At 37.0% G+C, this 18,585-nt stretch overlaps 1 protein-coding gene across 7 annotated transcripts in view; it reads right to left on the bottom strand.

Moving 5' to 3' along the window:
- The window catches only part of FRY (FRY microtubule binding protein), a 223,289-nt gene that overhangs the window by 100,444 nt on the left and 104,260 nt on the right, over positions 1-18,585 (bottom strand). For all 7 annotated transcript variants that reach the window (XM_059838832.1, XM_059838834.1, XM_059838831.1 and 4 more), the window contains 6 exons: positions 12,637-12,690; positions 5,178-5,317; positions 3,189-3,279; positions 2,744-2,823; positions 2,548-2,628; positions 819-987 (listed from right to left, as the gene is read on the bottom strand). In XM_059838832.1, coding sequence (XP_059694815.1) covers positions 819-987; positions 2,548-2,628; positions 2,744-2,823; positions 3,189-3,279; positions 5,178-5,317; positions 12,637-12,690 — 615 coding nt within the window. The remainder of the gene's footprint in view (positions 1-818; positions 988-2,547; positions 2,629-2,743; positions 2,824-3,188; positions 3,280-5,177; positions 5,318-12,636; positions 12,691-18,585) is intronic.

Here is an 18,585-nt window from a genome sequence, read left to right as displayed (position 1 = left end):
TTACATGGAGGTTCATATAAAATATTTATTTTATTGGATGAGTGGGTGCAAAGCATGTAACCATGTGGGTGATCCCAAGAAAAAACAGGGAAATAGAAAGATTAAGCTAAAGAAACCTGCTGGTGGGAACAAAACCAATTGAACATTACCAGCAAGAACTCTGAAACATGAATTTTGTAAATAGATTACATAATTGAATTTTGTTAATAGATTACATAATTTTGTAAAGGCATGAATTTCATGCCTTTTACAAAATTATGTAGTCTATTAATTTAAAGCATTAATTGCAGTCAAACTATGTTCTGTACTAGTGACTTTTAAACCTGGAGAGTACAGAATGCACTCTACAGCAAGCAGGGGGAAGGTGTGGTAGAAGGAGACAACATGTCCAAAAGAAATTCAGTCCAGCTTTTGCATCAATTCTCTGTCTGTTCCTCAGTGGTTTCCTCCGTAAGAAGTTCCTCTCTTTTCTGGCAACTGTGTGAGTATTGGAAGATCCACTTTGGAGGTAGTGAGCAGCTAGGGAGACACAGCTAGGCACAGACACGGCAAGGGACAGCTGTGGGATAGTGGGGTGGAAGGGCTGGGGTCTACAGAACAAAACCTCTTCTAGCTGGAGGGTGAGCTCTAGGGACTAGAGGTGCATGAAAATGACTAATGAAAAGCTGGTATGGGGCTCAGAACAAGCAGAAAGTAGCTGCCTGTAGGTTTATGTGGGAATGACATATGGAAAATCTCCTAGAATATTACATGGAAAACAAAGGCTAGCCCATTCAGAAAGGTCTGGGAAACCACAGCTGTGTACTTAAGAATTTTACCTGCATAAACTGAAGAGAAGCCTCAAAGTCCTCCACAGGATACATCTTAATGCGAAAGAATTTCATTCCCATTATAAGACTGATAATGCTTTGAACTACATACGGGCTCTGCTCTTTATGCCGCAACTCTTTTAGCTCTGCCATAAATTTCTTCTTTACAGCAGGAAATCTACGAATTCAGATTGGTTAGTTTCAAAAAATACATACATTTCATTTGAAATGTATTGTAAGGTATATGGATTGGGAAAAACCTAAAGAAGATAAAACTTAGGTTGTATAAAAGTACCATTTTGCTCAGTATTTGAATAGATTTTTTTTTTTTGTTTAGCTTTCTTTCACTTCTAATAAACTGAGAAAAGGAAGCATACAGCCTGATCTTAGTCCTTCTAGATAACCACATGTTTCAAATTATTTTATTACCATGCATCCCTTTTACATAAGAACAAACAATGTCATTTAAATAACCCCTTCATATGTTTTTCAAAAATCCATGATGGAAGATAGCTATCTTGCAAGTACGTGTAATATTTTCAAAAGGAAATATTTATACTATAACCCTGAAAATAGTCATACAGCAGTTTGTCCCTTCAGGTTTTTTTCCCTAATAGCCATTACAGTAACACTTAAGCATTAATAACTACAATAACTTGGGGTAGCGGGCTCTGTGATAATTTTTGTTCTCCCCACGAATCTATTGAAGGTGTCTTTGGAGACACATTGTCCATAAAAATGACACCTAGAAAGAGCATCCAACAGGACCTCCTGTCCTTTTTGAGACAAAATGGAAAGATTGTAATTGTCATGGTGGGTGTAGCACATAGCAACCTCTTGTTATCCCCTCTGATAGACAACACAAGTGAACTGAAAGAAACAGGTTAGCGGGAAGAAGCCCTTCAGTGATAGCAACATCTTAGCAAGGCCCTTCAAAACTTTGACAATCAACACGAAGCTTCGGATCCAGCTTTGCAACTTCTCCTCTTGCATTTGACCAATTTAGAGGCACAGGTAAGACCTTAGCTAAATTTATACGATTTCCAGAATCTCAAACTGTTTTAGCCACATCAGCCAAACTGACTGGTTTTGTAGAGCTGAGACTCGCCCTCAGCAGCACCTAAGTGCTAGGAGACAGACAGCATTACATCAGGGCAGTAAAAGTCATCCTCTGCTTAGTTTGTGCTTTAAGTGTACAATGAGATGCTATATGAGGTACATGAGATCCTGAGTTTGATTGTTTCCAAATTCAAAATTTAAGATCTGACCCACAAAATGTTTAATGTCATCTGTTCTAAGAAGGACGAAGGGTTCAGAAGCAGATGCATTAAGTTCTGAGCTGAAATAGCTGCAGACAGCCTTAACATTGTTGCCATGCAGGAGGATAGACATTTATAGGTTTGCCCAGCTAAAGAAAAAATAGCATCTACAAAAAAGCTAGTTAAAATAGCTCTCTTCAGCCCTTTGGGCTTTCTACAGACGTCATTGCTGAGATAGGAAAAATAATGCTACTGTAGTTGAGTTGAATTTATTCAGTATCACTGGACTAGATGCAGAAAGCCTGCGATTCCCTAGAGACCAATGTTCTAGAACATCTGGATAAATAGAAGGCCAATGAACTGAAATGACTTATTCCTACAGAATACTTAAAGAAAGTGAGACAATCAGAATGTTCACATGCTAAGCAAGCAGACTTTGTCATATTTATGAAGGAAACAATATATTGAATTTTTCTTACTTTGCTTGAGCTAGAACACCTATTACTTCTGCATACAAATCTGCAACAATGTGCATATTCCCAGTGTTAGGACCAAGGTACCTAGCAAGACACAAGAAAGAATTCTCAGCTGAGAAAACATACTGTTTAAACCACAACTATTACAAAAATTAGAAAGTATCATTTTAATAGAATTTTTGCATGAAAAAAGCCTTACCCTTCTTTGTACTTAAAGTGCTTGAAAGCCAAGTTAATAACATCATTTACCAAACTGTCTATTACAGGATGAAGTGGAATCTGGAAACATAAAATAAAATATAACAAGTACACATGTGCTAGTATTACTGAGGGATATCATCCATTCAGAAATATATCAGTTAAAACAGCATGTAGCTAACAAAGTAGCTAAAATGGGCCAGCCATTCTATGTTTATTTAGTTTGGAAGATTTAGCTCCAAAAATTTGGCAAAGTAAGGTCAGTATGAGCACAGAATGCTAAGTATCATACAGGTGCAAGAAAGACAGCAATGAAGAAGCATGCAGGATGTATTTCATGATTTTATTATAATCTTAAAGATGCGAACAGAAAGAAGAATCCCAAAATTCGGTAGCATTGCTAATTTCCATCATTTATTAGTTAATGGACAATTGAGAACTCCTACCTGTTTCAAAACTTCTATTAATACTAAAGAAAAAATAAAATCAATAGCCAGATCTCTTCTCTCCATTAAATAGTCCCTCTGCTGTTCATCACTGCAAAATCAAACCAAGAAACACAATATTTTGGAGAAGTGTCATAATTCATATTATATGCCTTCTTCAATTACATAAATACACATAACAGGGAATTGTGTTCTACCTTTTAAACTGCAGTCCAGCATTTCAGAAAGTAATGTTATGCTCTTAAAATCTGAGATAAGCAGACCAAATCTAATTTGTGACTGTGATATTCTTTCAAATGCTTATAAATCACCTATCCATTTCCTCCTTCATTTTCTTCCAGTTAAAGATCCACAACAATAAAAAAAAAAAAAAAAAACAAGGAAGCTTGTGGATTCTGTATTCTAACAAATCGTTTTAATTTAAATTTATTGCTGATGACACCATGTAGACCATTCTTAATTACACTTTGGAAGCAAACGTAACTTTGTGCTACCAAATTCATAGTTAGACTTGTCATGAATTTTGACAAATGCCTTAAAAGTATCAGTGGAGAATTCACAACCAAATTGTATTATCTCTTAAAAAGTCCCAGTGTTAATTTTTTAACTTTGGCAACACTTGTCAAACTTTTCAAACACATTTCTTGTACAGAACAACACAGAGGAATAAAAGTCTGAGGTGAATAGCTTCCAATAGAAATACCAAAAAAATACCCATTTGAATCAACTGATTAAAGTTTAAAAGTGTACTGAAAAGATAACATGAAATACACAGTACTTTTTTGCAAAACTAAACATTAAAGAAACAGTTCTGCAGTCCATTTGAAGCATTTAACATGATTCCAGTGAGATTTTTGTTAAATTTGGCACAATTCTTACAAACATTGAGAGTTTTAGTGATTTCAATTGTACTTATGGGTTTTTAATAAAACAGGCATTTGAGAGTGCAACTTGATCAGTGTTGAAGCAAGTTATTTGCATTTTGGTTTCCTTTGGTTTTACATTAAGTGGAGAAAGGACTCGTTATACATTCCTTCTGTAACACCACTCATTGACAGTGTGGTCTTGTTTCACTGCTAAACTGACTTCCAACGAAATTTTGGGTGGAGTTCCTGAAGACAGCTATTTATGAGCAGGTAGTCGTGGAACAAGTTGGGAGAAAGAAGCAATTTAAGGCAAGGATTCATCTCACCCAAAAGCAGACATCTAATTAATGAACTGTGTCTTCATACTGCCCACTTCTACTGACATAAAGAGTCAAATTCAGGTTCATTTCTACCTTGGTATCTCAACCTAGCCCCCACCCCCCTGTTCCAGCAACTACTGCCTTTTGTAGTTGCTGGGTTATAATATAATCCCAATGTGAAGAATTCCTTAGAATTTCTGAACAGCAATGTTAATTTTCCTGCTGTTTCATTGAAGTGTGTAAATGTAGTACTGAAGTATTTAGAAAAACTCAAAGTTTGAAGAATATACCTGAACCATACTGCCAGACCTCAATATAACCAAGACCAGTTTGCTGCCCTATCACTGAAGAACTACTGACATAATTATTTTTGTGTCCTTGTTACTTATAAGAGGTATGCTGCTAAAACTCCCTGACTGATTCTCAGGTTTTCAGATTGAGGGTAGGTATATGTGTATTTTTTTTATGTGTAAGCAGAAGGCTATATAAGAAAAATTCTTCCAAGTGGCACAGAATTATTGCACCATCACTCGAGTAAATACAGTTTATACAAACTGGTATTTAAATATGAAAGCATCCAAAACATCTGTAAGGCAATTACAACAGCACTTTTATGTTTGAACTATGAGGATCATAACATGAAAGACGCAATTATTCCATCCATCAAGAAGCTGGGAGAGAGTTGCAGAAACAAGCAGAAAAATGATAGAGCTTTCAAGCAACTGCTTCCTCACAAAACTGATGGGTGAAATGTAACACACTTTACCTTAGAATTTATCAATTACACATATTCAAAACCATACCTTTTGGATTTAGTGCTTGTTCTTGGTCTGTACTCATGAGATTCATCTTCTATGCCATTCTGCCTCTTATACCAATCAAACAAAGTGCGCAGGATAGAGGGTAGGCAATATTCTGAAAGTGAGCTCATTGAGCTTATAACCTATTGGGAAAACACAATGAGTCAACAAATGAAAAGCTGTTCAGGTTTTCTCTCCTCCTTAAAAAGAGTACTAATTCAATGGTTCTTTCTTGTTTTCATCCATTTTTTGAGAACTATGGTATAAGCAGTGACTTATATTCTGCATTTCCTGTCTTTAAAAGATGTGCGGACATGGCATGTAGGAACATAGTTTAGTGTTTAGACCTGGGAGTGTTGGGTTTGTGGTTGAAGTTGATGATATCAAAAGTCTTTTCTAACATAAATGAATCTATCTGTAAAACATAAACAGAAATGCATCACCAGAGTGTACGTTGATAGAGTCTTTATATTGATGATATTAAAATGCATTAAAATTGTGTTGAACATCTTTCAACATACCAGAAAACCATCTAGTTCTTCAAGCAGGTTATTTTGATTTGTTATACAATGTTGATTTGAGTTCAAACTGATTGCAACAAAAGAAAAAGTAATGAATTAGAGGTACTGTCTCCAGGGGTTATATATGATGGCTGGATGCCCCCCTTGAACCTCCAAATATATTGAGAAACACCACAAGTTCTGCAATAATTTTAATCAACTGACCATGCAGATGGATGTATCTTACTCATAGGCTCCCACACCTGAAAATGCAGGAAAAAACCTGAAAACTTCTCTTTTATATATAGGAAAATGTTTAGAGTTTCTTGTGTCTTTGTGGGCACAAATAAACAAAACATAGTTTAGAATTATTCCTTAAAGGTTGCCAATTAAACAGCTCTAGTGGCATACTGGATAAGAAGATTACTGCTCACTCAATATTAACTGTGTCACCAATTACAGAAATGTTACTGAGCATGTTGTAATGAAATGTGACTTAAACATTCTATTACAGGAAACTATAAAGCTACAAAACATGAAAAGATCAACAAGTAGGGTGAAAAAAAACCCCATTATTATACAAGAGGATAATACATGTATTGCAACTGAATGTTCACAGCTACAGCATTTGTGCACATCCTAAGAAAATTAAAAAAACCCCAACTATTTAAAATAGGGAAGAAATTAGTGATCTGGAGATTTTTGACTACCTCAAGATCATGCAGGGCTTGATCCTGCAAAGTGCTGAGTATCCACGAGTGAAGAGCTGAACTAAGCACTACATGCTAAACACACTGGTTATGTAATTAACTGTCAGGTTTATCCACCTGCTTAAACTTAAACCAGCGTGTTTCAATGCTTGTGGAAAACCAATAGAGTTGAATACCTCATGTAACACCAAACTTTGCTCTGACTGAGACCAGAGCAAAACTGGCAGAGCAAGCATTCCCAAACATTACTATAGCCTTAATTGAGAACTTTTGTGGATGACACTTAGTCTAGACGAGTAACTCTGAATCTCTTTTGTAGTTTTTCAGCCTCAGGATTTAACTAATTCACAGTGACTTTGTGGATTAAAGTCAGTGAGACACTTTGAGGATTAAGTATTATTATTATTATTCAGGTATTATGGCCTAAAATTAAACATGCTGCATTAGAAAGATATAAAAACTGCCCCTGCTAAATTAAAAGTTTCCATGAAAGTAATATTTTTGGAAAACTTTCAATCTAGTCTGCAATAGATTTTATTACCCGAAATATGAAACAAGTTGCTGTGGAAGACATTACGAACCAGCTGCTTGCAGCAGTGACAGGAGGCCCTTCATAAAGAATTACTATAGGACTTCTAGCTCAATTATACCAAAGCCTTCTAGTGTTAAGCCTTCAAATAAATACTCAGAAAAAATCAGTCACCTCGTGTTGGGACAAACTACACACTACTGAATCACTTCTCTACTGTTCTTACAAAACTTTTTATGAAGTTAGCACAACACTGTTTGTTAATGATGAAATACAATGAAAATTAGTTTCCTGGGGAAGACTAGAAAAGAACCATAAAATCATAGAATCACAGAATGGTTTGGGTTGGAAGGGACCTCAAAGGTCATCTAGTTCCAACCTCCCTAACATTGGCTGGGACACCTTCCACTAGACCAGGCTGATCAAAGCCTTAACCAGCCTGGCTTTGAACACTTCCAGGCATGGGGCATCTACAGCTTCTCTGGACAACCTGCTCCAGCCTCACAATAAAAAATATCCTCCTTCTAGTTAGTAAAAAATTACCCTCTTTTAGCTTAAAACCCTTAGCCTTTGTCCTATGTCCACGGCCCTACTAAAAAGTCTGTCCCCAAATAGGCCTAAATATCTTTTCAGAAATCGCAGTAGCTAACGATAAATGAAAAGTTGTTTCAATCAGACCTTCCTGCATGTTCGCTGACATACTTATCACAGCTGATCTCCAAATGCCACCTAAACAATTTCACCAGAAAAAGTCAAAGTGATTCCTGTTAAATCTTCTCATGCCATACTTTCTCTGCTGAATTTACAGTGTCTGTCTTCATTTGGGATAAAAGGTCAATATAGCTTTTTGTTTTTATCTTCTCTTTTTTTTTTTTTTTTTTTTTTTAATCTTTCTGTCATTGCACTTTTAAGACAGGAAGGAAGGGTGGACTGGGAAAAGACCTGGCTCTCAGGGAACAGGAAGGGAGGGAAGTCTAGCCAGCATGCCGGTTGCTCAACCCTTTCATTTACTGGAAGTAAATCCAGGAGTGAGATGAATTCTAGCTCTGTGCTGCTCCTGAAAGGGAGTGCACAGATGTACAAATATGTCCTTGTTGGACAAATGATCATATTCTTCCATCATAAATGAACTACCTACTGTATAGCTTAAGGATAAGAAAGCTGCACAAGTAGGGAGCTGTTTGAAACCTGTGTTCACAGAGTATTAAATATACTTTATGTAAATGATTCATATTTATTTTGGATTAAAATGCAAGAGTAAATTTAATGAAATTCTTCTCAGACAGCTCACTATGATTTATATACTTTCATAAAAGTCTTGATATATTAGCAAAATTCAAATACACGAAAGGTTTCCACTAACAGCAAATTGATATGATTACTTTTTTTATTTCACTAATGAATTTATATGTGCTTTAACACCAAATATATTCAAAACTGCTCCCAATTTCCAACAGTATCATTAATTTTTTGACATTCTTTTTCTATACCACATATATCAATATATATGTTGAATGGGCATTTTATTGCCATATTAATAAAGTAGAATTGCAGTACTTCATTTTTGCATAGTCTCAGTTTATTTCTTGTGACTATTTTTTGCAGAGTGTCTGCATATTTTATCTTCAAATTGTTGTGCAGATTCTAAATAATGGACAAGCATAAGTAAGGTTTTACACTTTCTATCAATGCTGCTGAGTGCATTTGTGATTGTGGAGATCTTCCTTCATTCATATCTTTGTTCTCAGCTTTTTTTTTGAACCACACTATGAAGTTTTAACCTTGAAATGGTTAAAAACTGAAAACTATTCAAGCTGAACTCACACATTTTCATTAATGGCCTTGGCATTGTGAGGCAAAAAAAAGAAAGAAGGACTTTTTAGTATCATAATTTTATGGATGGGTGATTTCAGCTAGCATGCTTATACACTACCAAAGTTTACAGCTATTTTATTGCCAGCATAATAGTTTACTTGAAAACCCATTTACTTTTAGTGGACAGCAAGTTCAGTTCTGAAGGTGTTACCTTCAATTTTGCCTTCAGATGTACTTCTCTGCACACTGCTTGAACCCAAATCTCTGACCAGGAGCCAAAGGTTATTTTATGATCCCATGACTACCATTTCTTATACTTTCTCTACCCTGTGCTTTTTTCTGGTGATGAAGGACAATGTGTAAAACTCAGGGAAAGGGAAAACACAAAAGCGGCCAACTGCAGTGCTGCTGCAATAACAATATCAGTATTCACTAACTACATCTAAAAATAATATTGGTTTAGAATCATTATCAGCACATCATTAAGCATGTTTAGGCTGTTATGAAAAAGGACACTTTATCACAGTATGCTGCTTAGTGCCTTATTTATTTATTGTATTTTCCACTTTTTTATTATTGTTATTACTTATTTTAGTTTCCTTTCTTTACCATGGCTGACTTTTTTTTTTTTTGGTTTCCTCTCCTAAAAGTATATCAAAGATTATATGTGTTTGCTTTCCAATCTGTAGTCTCCAACGTAGTGCACTTCAAAGAAGAGAGCAGTAAAACCGTAACAAGAATAAGCTTTTGTGCAGTTTTATCCTGAAACTTCTTCAACAGGCTCCTCTGACAGATAGCTTCATATGAAAACTAAGCCTTCCTGTTAAATTTTCACTTTCATGGCCAAAACATGACATTCATTATGTGTTTTTATATGGGAAGCAGTCTGTAGCTCAGTCCAAGATTACACAGTGCCCTTCTTCTGCCTCCAGTGTTGTCAGTTCATGGAACATTTATACACCGTAGTAAGAACAAACGATACATTAGTAGAGGCTGAGAAAAGAGTAATAAAAATGTTTCCTTAGGTGAGGATCACCCTCTTAGAGAATTATGGGTTTTTGCTAGCTTTTGATCTTTTCATGTACTGCAACTTTATGGTTTCCTGTAATAGGAAGTTTAAGTCATAGTTCACTAGTACAATGTTTAATAACATCTCTGTAACTGGGGCACAGAGCATGCTAATGCTGGAGCTGTAAATGCTCTTTGCCAATAGGCAGCTAGAGCTGTCTGATCAAGGACTTTCAAAGCATGATTTTAAATATACCATGAAAATATTTAAAACCATATGAAAAAAGCCCTACAAAATCTGTATATATTTTCTTTATACACATGCACACCTAGAAAGGAAAACACAGTCAGCATAAGGAATGCAGTTTGTTGGCCAATGGCGAGGCACTCGGCAAGTTGGGATAAGTATCATCACTTCATACATTGCTCAAGATCCTATTATTTTTTTGAGGAGGGTGGTGCAATTGGCAGCCAGACAGGAGACACTGACTACACCTATGTGGAGAGACACAGCCCTGGCCCAGACAGGTTTCCAGACATTGGATCCATCACAACCAGTGTTCCTAAAATGGGGTCTAAGAATGGGCAGGAAAAAAATGCTGGTTCTCAGGGAGACAGAGACAGAACTATTCAGGGGTAGAAAGCAGTGCTTTCATAGCCATCTCAAATGGTTTGGGGGCTTCGGTGTTAAACTTGATGCTGCTTACTTTGGATAGCCAAAGTGCCATTCTGCTCATTGTTAAGTTACTTTTTGGGCTTTTTTTTCCCACCTCTGAATCCGGCTTGCAAAAAAGCAAGTTTTAAATCAAGACATGCCTTATTTTTGTTGTTTTTTTAATTTACCCTTAGAAGACTGAGCTCAGACATTTTAAAGTAACTAGTGACCCACTCACTTCAGCACTACTTATCAATTTCACTTAAATTGAATAGAGATAATTTTGATCATGTCAAAAGAAATAAAATTAGATTTGATTGTCTGTCACTTAAATGCCCCACAAATGAAAGTAAAAACTATTGGACACTCCTTGAAGAAGTTTGTTCATAGGGATTGTCCCTCTTTTCCCTCTTCATTTTGTAGTAAAAATATCAGGAATGTCATGGCTGGCATTTTTTGTTTTTGCTAGATGACTGGGTTTCAGAAATAAACACCAAGGCTTTCTGCACCCCAACTGGAAAAGGGAAGAAAGGGATTACCAACCTGGTCTTCCCTCATCCCATAAATGCTTTAAATACTTGAGTTAACTTCAAAAATAAAACTTGAGTGGTTTCACTAAAAAGCACATGCCTTCTTACTTGGATTGTGGTACCACATCATACCAAGATCTTCAGAGCTTCCCAGGCAGACCACACCTTCATTTTATTATCCATACTTTCATGACAACTTTACAATACTGACACATTATCATTTGAAAACCACCTTATAATGCAATGTACTCACATAATCTAGTGAGTGAAACATACCAGGTGAAAAAAGACTTTTTGCTCTGTCCTCCTGTCTCTACTCTAGCTCAGTTCTACCAAATTTGTACTGTGCATTACAAGATTTTGAATGCAAACTCCCTGAATACAATTAAAACCATTCTGTGATCGTATGCATTTAGCTGAACTAAAATCATTTTAGTAAGTATGAAGCATGTTCTTGAAAATGGGCTTGCAAGCCAGGTTCAGGTCCCATCTGCTGGTCACAGGCCTGCATCAATCACATGAGCACCAGAACATCTCAAAATGAAAATGCTATTTAAGTAGAAAACAATGCGAAAGCTGAAAAGGGAAACATTGCCAGCAACCTGGCCTGAGTCTGACAAATTCTGAAAATTTCAGCTTAAATAGTTTGTTTTAAAAATTTCAAGCACCTGAAAGCAGGTTTTCTGACAAGACATCTAAGTCAATCTCACCACTGTACTTTTCTACCAACTCTGCACATAGGACTTCAGATATGTGGATAGAAAGATATATAAATGTCATATATAATAAAATTCACCTTGTTGTTTGATCTGCATCTGTTTTTTTTTTTTTTCCTCCCTGCATTCAGAGTAAATTGCTACAGCAGAAAATGCACAGTTGTTTCACTCTGGGAAGCTTTTGCTGTTCTCATTAAATGATCTTGACTTAATTACTCAATTTTCTGTCTATTTACCAATTACTAGAAGAAGTATCAGTCTTCCAATTCTTTCTTTTAAAGGGCCAAAATTTCCTAAACCATAAATATTTAATCAAATCATGGCCACCCATTATGAGTTTGTTTAATGCACTGCAGGAACAGTATCACAAGGTTTGCATCTGGATGGCTTAATTTGTTTTACTTTCCCATTTGAGTGTAACATTCTTCCCACAGGAAGGAAAATTATATGTATATAAAATTAATCCTGACAATTGAACTTATACTTAATTTTCAACACAGCAAGTTGGCTCAGCCTATTTGAAGGGCAACACATACGTAAGTCATGCTGAGTCACAGCTACAGAGGCAAACTAGACTGATGAGACTGATGGCAACAACCATCATTCTATAAGCCCTCATATTAACTATAAAAGGAACCTTATAAAAGAGAGATTGGGAGTCACACACCTGTTTCAAAAACCACATGATTTGAAAAGATACAAATTCTGCTTCAAGATCCCCACCAGGGGAAACAGACCAGAAACAATGCATGTGCCTAATACACTATAAAAGGAACAAGTTCTATGGCAGAAAAATATTGAGCTTGGAAACAGAGGAAAAATTCTTCCAATTTATATCCAAGAATGGTTAGGCAAGCGTTTATCATTTATCTACCCAAAGAACATCAAGAAATTTTACTTTTGCAGTATGAAACAACAGTAAAAGGACTCTAGAATGCCTTCCAATGCACTCTTCTTTTAGCCTGAGGAATGGAAATAATGTAATTTCAAGTGTCTTACTTGATCAAACTGGGGGTCTTCTCCTCGTTGCAGAGATTTGGTCAGCGGCTTCTCCTGAAAGAAAATATATTAAATATGCATTACTTAAGCTCAATACTATCATATTCTACTATTATTTTTTCTGTTAGATCTTTTACTCACATTATGTGCCTCCCGATCTGATCCTGGAGATACCAGGACAATTACTGCTTATGCAAAGGAGGCTTCTGCACATGCCTCAGCCAATACTGACAGACTGTCTTGAGTGATTTGAGTGTCTTTTCATGAAAGAGAAGGGTTGGCTATTCATTACATCTGAGTTTGTGCTCACACCAACGATAAATTCTTACAACATCCTAAAAAGCACCTAGTGTTTCCTCAAATACATAACCAAGGGGCTCTATTTAGGAGAAAAGGAGACTCAGAGGTGACCTTATCCCTCTTCACAACTTCCTGAAAAGTGGTTGTAGTCAGGTGGGGGTTGGTCTCTTTCAGCAGGCAGCAACAGAAGCAGAGGACAGAGTCACAAGCTGTGCCAAGGGAAATATAGGTTGTGTATTAGGAAAAAGTTTTTTATGGAAAGATGATAAAGTACTGGAATGGTCTGCCTGGGGAGGTGGTGGAGTCACCATCCCTGGATGCGTTTAAAAAAAGACTGGATGTGGCACTTGGTGCCATGGCTCAGTTGAGGTGTTAGGGCATGGGTTGGACTTGATGATCTTGAAGATCTCTTCCAACCTTGTGATTCTGTTACATGATGTCCCTTCTCGTTATAAAACTACCAGGCAATACAAACATGACCATAGATATAAAGCATCACGCAGGGCATACTGAAAGAAAGGTGGTCTTAGAAGAATCAAAGACCATAGAGTTTGTTTTTAAGGAAGACAATTGTGGGGAAAATTATCACAAAAAGAATTTAAAAAGGTATTTTCAGAATGAAGCAAATTTTCAGGTCATATTCTCAGAGTAAGTGGGAAAGCCAAGGAGAACTGTCCAACTCAGAGAAACCATGCGTGAACACACATTCACCTGCATGGCTTCTTTGTCAAGCAGGCTGAACTACTGAGACATGGAGAAGTGCACAGGCCAATATTCTAGATGCATGCAACATCACACAAAGCATGAATCTCCTACACCACAATGAAAATAAACAACACATGAGAGCAGATGACATTCTGAAAAACACATCACTTGTCACCATCACAATTCTGCTGTGAATTACACTACTGTTTCTGGTGTCTGCAATGTGCCAGTGCCTTATTCTTCTATAAATCATGACTCTTTCTTCTACAGCTGCAAGACTGGGACTCTCCCACCAGCTCAGAATGAGATTTTGTGTTCAGCTTTCAACAAACTATTACACTCATCAGCATCTGTTAATGTAGCAGGCAAAATACCATCCCTGCCAGGGGATAACAGATATAAAATAAAGAAATCTGTAAAGCTGATGAGATAAGGAAATGGAGAGACTTGAGCTGGACCAAAGATTTCTATTATTTCATGTTTCTTTCAGAAGCAAATGTTGCCTGGTATAATCTGCTGACTGGTTTTGAAATTAATTATGCTGATCCACTTGTAATGCCAGCTGGCAAGGAGGCCAACTGTGGGGTGACTGCAGTATCCCCTGACTACCTAGCAAATACAAAAATCAACAAAATGTTTTCTACTGAGTCACTGATTTACCCAGAACAGCCATCAGTATTTTTCATTGTTTTCTCCAATATCTAAAGCAAATCCTCCAGGTTACATTACAGGCACAACAGATACTAATTACAACTTTATGACAGATTATTAGTGATGAACATCTGCATAAAAAAACTTTGTTACCCTGAGAAAAATCACCCCACCCACAGTCCTCCTCCTCCTCAATCAGTAAGTCGGTTCTACCCTGCCTAGTTTTGTCTCACAGGAGGACAATGCTTCTTTTGTCTATTGCTTTTCACTGAAAAGGACAGCAGATTAACTTTCAAAAGTAGTGTTCAACTTATTTGAAAGGAAATGGATTCTTGTTTTCATGGGTGATGGACAAATCAACATACTAAGAATTTACTGCTGTTTAGGAAAAAAAAATCAATACCCCCTTTTTTTGTCTTTTTAATCAAGACATTTCTGATCCTGTTCAGAAGACTTGTGTTACCATAGATAAACATCTGTTTCAACAAAAAGGGCTTCAGCATTCAGAAGCTTTGTGTTTCCATGACCAACACTACAGTACTTGGCTTTCAGAGAGTAGTTTCAGGCAGAAATGAGGTGTGGGATTCCTCATAACGTGCTGTCTCTAAGGGAGGCACAATTAAACAAGACAAACCATGCTCCGGGAACCTGAGACAGGAATTGCAATCCTGAAAATGTCCTCATCACCTGTAACCTATCTGGGGAAGCACATACACCTCCCAGATACTTCAGCTTCTGATGATGACATTCCCAGGGGATGCAGCCCTGAGTTAAAGAAGACGCCTCCATTTGACAAAGCAACACAAGCCATCGTGTGCCCTCCTACAGGTGCTACACCAGGGCTTCCCCAGCCACAGTGCACTGACCTAAAGGAACCAGTCACAGGCCATGCAGCAGCCTTGGTCCCAGCAGAAGGCAGCTGGGATGGAGAACTGCCAAAATCCAGGAAGGCTTCTGCTGCCATAACTTCTCAGTATCTCTGGTTTAGGGCTTCTGTTGAGGCCTTTTCCCTCCCTTCATCCCATCCTGCACCTACTGCTGCTCCTGCTGCTCACACTCTTGCCAGGCAGCAGCTGCTGCTGCAGCCGTCTCTGCCTCTTCATCACGCCCCCGTTGGGGCTGCTGCTGCTGCTGCTGCTTCTCCCTTGACTCCTTCCTAGGACAGTTCTGCCACTGGTGCTGCCTGCAGCCACTGCAGGACCCAACCTGACCCCATGGAGACAAAAGTCTTTGCACATATCCTCCCACTCCTGGGAGCGGGGTGCCCACACCAGAGCCACTCATTGTATCCCTGTAGTGACTGGCAACAGCCATATAAAATTGTATGAGGGGTTTGGAGGTTTGAGACAATTCAGCACAGAAGTTATTACTACTTATTACTAATGCTGAGTGCTGAATCGATAAAGAACTGAATAAAGATGAAGGGCCAGAGAGAAATGTGCTTGGGGTTTTGTTGTTTAAGCCCTCCTAAAATATAAAAGCATGAATACATTCATGATAAGAGTAACAACTGACCGTGTCAGGGGGACATTACTGAGTAAATTCAAAGGCCAATCACTTATATGCAGGTACCTCAAGCGCCCTTTGAAAACAGCAATTTTTCTTTATGCAATAGATAATTTATTTTCATCTACTGTAAACAACTTGCCTATTCTATTTGCTTAGTTCCAATATCCTTACAAATCTCACAATTTCATTTCATGCAGTATTTTCAGCAGTGTTGCCATGGCAGATACTACATAAAATACATTTATACTCTTGGTAGGTGTCTTGACTGCAAACCACAGATTCAGGACTTGCAAAGAAAGGTTAAAATGAGTAATAATGTGAAACTGTCTCTAGGCAATAGATTCCATAGTAGTCTATTTAACCTGGAGATACACTTAATTAGTTTTCAAAAAATCCTAAAACTGTTTTCTAGCCTCATGGTACAATTTTACTTCAATTTATTTTCTTGCTCACCCAACTCAGGAATGGCAAAGAGGCCTTTTTAAAATATAAGTTCACTTATTTGAGTCTCTGTCGATGTACTACATTCTACAAAAATGTCTTCCAAATCTTAGATGAACAGTTTGGCTGAATTTGGAGCCAAAGCCTACAACAACAATATATGAATATATGAATAAAGAAAGAAATTAGTTTTGATTAATATCAAAGGGCCCATAGCTTATTGAACTGTCAAAAAACATTAGAAAATTTTAGAAGAATAGATTCTCAATAGTAACATTTCAACTTTTAATCACTAAACTAAACATCCTTATTTCTTGTTTGAAGTGCTGCCTTCAATTCTGTACTCTGTATTTGTTCATGCTGATAACTCCCATGATATAAATATGCTAGAGCTAAATCATAAAGGAATTTAATATTTGAAACCATTGTTTCTTAATAAAAACATCTAAATGTTTTGTGTCACCAGTGCCTACAAAACAAAATGCTCAACTAAAACTTAACTTCCTTCCTCTCTCTCATTGCTTTTGGGAAAACATAAATAGAATATAATAAAACAGAATATCTTAACTATGCAATGGAAAATGTATATTTTATCATATTTGCATGCATCAACTAAATATAATATTTATAAATTGCCTAAAAAACAACATATCATTCAAACCTTATGTTCACACAGGCACACAAAAACATTTCTCCAAAGACTGTCAGTGACTTTAATGGTTAATACATTAAGGCTTTTTTAGGGCTGCTACACAAATATAATTGGGTAAATTTACACAGGAATAGCCACCTGTCACAGAACTGAGTGTTCAGGGAAACATAAAAACAAAAGGATGTTGTAGTGCCTATTAAGCTTCACTATGTCACCATGTTATAATGACATATAATGCCCCTTAAAGCTATTTCTAATCTCAGCAACCATTAGGCCTGTTTTTCCTACTGAACTGTGACAGGCTACTGTGTTACTGATTGAGATAAAACCCCTCTTTTTTCCCTCCTAATAGCATGGTGAAAGGATATTTTTACACAAATTTTAATTTTTGCATTGCACACTAAAAAGCAGCCAGACATACTCTACTGAGAGCTCTGCTGGGGTGGAAGACACACCAAACAGAAAGAAGAACAGACCTTTTCACATAAAATGGAGTAGACATAGAACACATTCAACTACTACAGCTACAATATATGTAAGATACATGTCAGCACAATCTTAAGAGCCCAAAAATCCCCAAAAGTGATTCTGTCTTCTTATGATGAATCACCCCATCGGCCCCCTCTCCCTCAGATGAACATCTCTGTCTTATACACCTTCCAGCAGGAAAGAGAATTGGTGTTTGTAGGAAAAGGTCTGCTCTCAAACATGCCAATTTTTTTTTTTTGCCTTGATTATTTCGTAAATACAGGAAAAAGTTGCGTGCTCCGGCCTTCTCCTTCCCAGAATGGATCTGTGCTGATCCTGCACTGAGCAGCTCCATGAAGCTGAACTTGGGAGTATTTACTTCTGCTTGGCCCTTTCAAAATTGGATATGGAACAGTCTGTGGTCACACACAGAAAGCCCTTGGACACAAAATAGTTCTGAACTTCTCAGGAAGTGTTTTTTTCACTTATATACCTTTTTAAATTCCCACCACCACCTCAAAGAGTTTAGTTAATTTATACCTAAGCAATTAAGAGAGCCAAGCTTTTCGACTGAAAAGGATAATCTGTTTACTCTGATAGCCTCCCAACTGTCTCCCACCTGCAAGTTCAATGAAACAGGCAAATTAGTGTCCTGTTTTCATTAACCATTCTTTGCAAGTCAGCAGGTCCTCATGCATAAACATATAAACTGCCTGTTCAGTGGATGACAACAGAATCTTTGACTTCTCTTAGCATCAATTAGCTGCTAGACACTTTTAAGAAACTTAGTCAGAGACCACGGTACAGAGAGAGTAAAATAAAGGAGATTTCCCTCATTAACCTTTGAAATTCTAAGCATACAGCAACTGGAAATTCTAAAGGCAAACATAATAAAGAAGATACAATAGTACAGCTTCAAGGAAACATCACAACAGCATAAGACAAAATTACAGATACACAAAATGTTAACAAAAAACTGTGATGGACTTCATTTAACTGTTGAAAATTGAGTAAAAAAGCAATACTAATTGTGCATGATACTTCATATGGAAGTGGAAATAAGCATATTTTAAGTGGCCATGAAATATATGTAAAAATATGCTACATCTCAAAAACACACCATTATTTAACAAGCTCAAGTCAAAAACCTATTTGTCATTACAGTTAATGCATTAAAATAATGAAAGGTGCATCTTTAAAAGACAAGCTCAGTATTACTGAGT

This window comes from Haemorhous mexicanus, chromosome 2 (assembly GCF_027477595.1).
Source record: "Haemorhous mexicanus isolate bHaeMex1 chromosome 2, bHaeMex1.pri, whole genome shotgun sequence".
NCBI classification, from domain to species: Eukaryota; Metazoa; Chordata; class Aves; order Passeriformes; family Fringillidae; genus Haemorhous; species Haemorhous mexicanus.
Note: the sequence above shows the minus strand (reverse complement) of the source record. Positions and strands in the feature narration are given on the sequence as shown.